At 36.0% G+C, this 3,811-nt stretch overlaps 1 protein-coding gene across 1 annotated transcript in view; it reads right to left on the reverse strand.

Annotated features, from left to right (window-relative positions):
• LOC110265744 overlaps positions 1-1,402 on the reverse strand; it is a 3,368-nt gene extending 1,966 nt beyond the window's left edge. Inside the window, exons 1-2 of the mRNA XM_021108961.1 lie at positions 1,240-1,402; positions 479-1,148 (exon numbers count right to left, since the gene is read on the reverse strand). Coding sequence (XP_020964620.1) covers positions 479-1,148; positions 1,240-1,279 — 710 coding nt within the window. The 5' untranslated portion in view covers positions 1,280-1,402. The remainder of the gene's footprint in view (positions 1-478; positions 1,149-1,239) is intronic.

The raw sequence follows: 3,811 nt of genomic DNA on the forward strand, positions 1-3,811 counted from the left end.
TTGTTTGATTAAGTAAAAATATTATTTATATATTAAAATTATCTCCTAAAATAAATATTAGTATAAAATATATATTAAAATTAAGTTAAACAACAAATAAAAGTCTACGAACTAGCAACTTTTTTAAATTTTAACCAGCATTTAACCAAAAAAAATGAGTCATTTCATAAAATTTCACACCAATTGTTATTTGATAGCTATACAAATCATAAAAGTTGTTGGCCTTGACATTTCTCTTATTGTTAGTTTTTTATTTTATTTTTTAACCGAGAAAATTATTCAAATGGATAACAAAAATTGGTTAGTTTTAATTTGAGAAGAGAAACTAGAAAATGGAATCAATAAAATCGCATCAGCAGTATGATAATAGGAAGAAAAGATAACAAGTCATTTATCCATATTACATGCATTTATGATAACGATTAAATTGTTAATTAACAAAAGTTAGATGATAACGTGGCAGTTACAGTAGACATACCTTCTTCGGGTTTGGTGCTCTTCAGGATCACAAGAGCTTGATGAAGTTGAAGCAACAGGAGGCGGAGCAGGATCATTAGGAAGCTGAACATTATCATAGCTAGGTAGAATCTCTTCATCCATGAATATTGGCACTACATACTGCACAACACGATCATACCTAATCTTTCCATAACCCTCATCTCCCCAGTTAGCACCAAAACTATTCTGAAACATCCAAGCTCTTTTCCTATCCTCAAACCCAACCAAACACACATTATGGAACCCTAGATCTGCGGTGCTTTTATCACGTTCATAAGGCATCGCAACGGAACGTGAATAAAAATCTTGGTTGATAGGAAACGTAACTAACACGCCGCAATGCTCCTGGATGTAGCTCTTCACTTGGTCGATTTTAGTAGTTGGGATTCTTCTGATGCCTTTGATTTTGAACCGGCCGGTCCATTCGGAGCCGGGTAGTGCATCTCCGGTTGGGGATAAAGGTCGGGATCTGACTCCCACTGTGCCCATGTACTGGAGGGCCCAGAATACGTCGTCGAAATCTTTGACCGATTTGACCAGATCGTGGACGTCGAGTTCGACCAAGTTCCGTTGGTTTTCTGGTTTATGGATGATCTCTTGGACGCGTAGGCGGCTCTCACAGGCGGCTATGAAAGCGTAGCACATGCTTGCTGTTTAATTTCAAGGAGAAACAAGTGGGTAATGTAGGTATATAGAGAGAATCGTTACTTGTTAGTAGTGTGAATAAATGAAATGACTTACGATTCCGTCCGCAACTGCACGGATAGCTCGTACGATCCATGGGGAATGAGGGAATGTGTTGATGGGAACCAAGACGAAGAAGAAGAAGAAGAGAGAGAGAGCGGTATTCGATGCGAGTTGGAGTGGAGAATGGCGTGATATTAAGAGACGGTTGGCATGTGCATCTTAGTCTAAGAGTCAAGACTCGTTCGAATACGCGGCCATGCCAATATTATGTACGGAAAAAGTTTAATTAGGAATATTAATCATTTTTAGTTTATGAAAAATATCAGAGATTAACAATTTTTAATTAGTTAAAAAATGTTACGTATACACTCTAAATAATTTTATGTATTGTTTTTTTTTTTTTCTCAAAAACAGTTATTTTATTAAATGAAAAAATTGGGTTAGTCCTCAAAAGGACAACAGAATTTAAGAGGTGGCACTCGCCAAAACAAACAATTCATTAACTAAGGAGTATTGTTTTTTTTTTCTCAAAAACAGTTTGATACGAAAATAAAAAAATAAACAAGAAAATAAGGATTCAAATTGAATAAAAAGATACATTGAAATTAAAATAGAAACAAAAAAGATAAGTTGAAATTGAGTACAAAGAGAATCACTCTACTTTCTACCCAATTTCTTGACGCAACAAGAAAGGGACTCCTCAACCTAACTTGTCAACGCCATAATTTGAAAATTGAATCGAAGGGACTCCTCAACCTTCTACTCAATTTCCCGATGTAATAAGAGAGGGACTCCTCAACCTCAATTGTCCACACCATGGTTTCATCACGAAACCAAAAAAGGGGTTTTGAAACCTCTAAAAATTCTATTCTATGACTACAATAGCTAAGGAGGTATTTATAACCTCTTATTAGGTTAAAACAAAGAAAACCTAAAGCCCATAAACATAAGGCCCAATCTAGTAATTAAATAAACAAAATCAAAATATATTAAATAAAATATTCTAAAAATATAAACTAAAATATCTTCTAAATAACTCTTGAACTCTTCATATCACGAACATTTGAATCACGTATCACAGTTATTTTATTAAATGAAAAAATTGGGTTAGTCCTCAAAAGGACAACAGAATTGAAGAGGTGGCACTCGCCAAAACAAACAATTCATTGACTAAAGAGTACTGAAAAAAACTTAAAAAAAAGGAATTAAAATTAAGAATTAGCAGAAGGTAACTCCGCAAAACTCGTCTCTGGCTCTAATGACAGCTTGAGCAGTCTCCAAACTTAAGGAGTTTTTGTCTTTAAACACCTTTAGGTTTTGAGTTATCCAAATTTGTCAGAGGGTTATTGTAGCGAGACATTTCCTATGAATATCACTATTGCCTGAACCCATATTCTTCATATTCAAGACCACGATTTCTACAACTCAGTCATAATTTTCAGGTATATTAGCAATTCCAATTTTTGACCATACTTGAGTTGAGTGTTGGCATGTAATTAAACAGTGCAAAACAATTTCTTCCTCAATTTGACATTTGGGGCAATTTGATGGGGTTGTGGGGATTCTAACTTGCAGATTCTTTTTTACAAAGAAAAATTTTTGGAAGGTACTCCTAAGCTGGATGGAAGAATTGGAAGTTAATCTGATAACCGGTATTTACTGAGTAAGAGCATTTTTTTTCCTTCCCCCATATAAGCTTATCTTGTTCACCAATCACCAGTTCTAGGAGTTTGCAAGATGTTTTGAGCTACTGTATCTGTGAAAGTGTCATGTGTCATTAGGAAGCATTAGCTGATTGACCCATGTTAGGTTATTATTTAAAATATTCATCGATTCTCTCTGAATTCTGTCTTTATTGTTTCTCCAGACATTCTCATAGATACGGACCTGAGTACCTTGTCCAATTTGCCATTCCAAACCTTTTTCGAGCACATTTCTGCCTTCAAGAATGTTCTTCCAAGCCGAAGAGGAGTTCTGACCAATCTGAGCATTCATGAAAGGAGAATAGAAAAAGTACTTGGCCTTGTAAACTCGGTGCAGCAAAGAATTAGTTTTCTTTAGTATCCTCCAACTTTGCTTTTCCAACATTGCCAAATTAAAGGCTTCTAAGTCCTTGAAACACAATCCTTCCTAATTTTTATTTCTCCACACAGTGTCCCACTTAATCTATTGAAGCTTTCTTTCGTTCACCCTCTGACCCCACCAGAACTGTATCATTTTTCTTTGTATGTTGTCTATGAGTGACTCTGGCAGTTTGAAGCAGCTTAGGGTATATATAGACACAACAGAACCCACAGCCTTAATAAGAACTTTTCTACTACTAGCCGATAACAATGATCGCTTCCATTGATTAAGTTTCTTGGTTACCTTAACTTCAATATAGTTAAAGATAGTGTTTTTTTATCTGTTCACAACTGCAGGGAGGCCTAGATATTTATCCTGTGAACCAACATGTGAAACTTGCAAAATCTCAGCAATCTCATTCCTCAGCTCCTCAGGCGTGTTCTGACTAAAGAAAATCGAAGATTTGTTCAGGTTAGTAACTTGACCACTAATCTCACTATACTTAGGGGTGGCAGGAGTACCCGAACCCGCGGGTACCCGACCCGCCCCTACCCGGTTGGGG

Source organism: Arachis ipaensis, chromosome B08, assembly GCF_000816755.2.
Source record: "Arachis ipaensis cultivar K30076 chromosome B08, Araip1.1, whole genome shotgun sequence".
Lineage (NCBI taxonomy): Eukaryota > Viridiplantae > Streptophyta > Magnoliopsida > Fabales > Fabaceae > Arachis > Arachis ipaensis.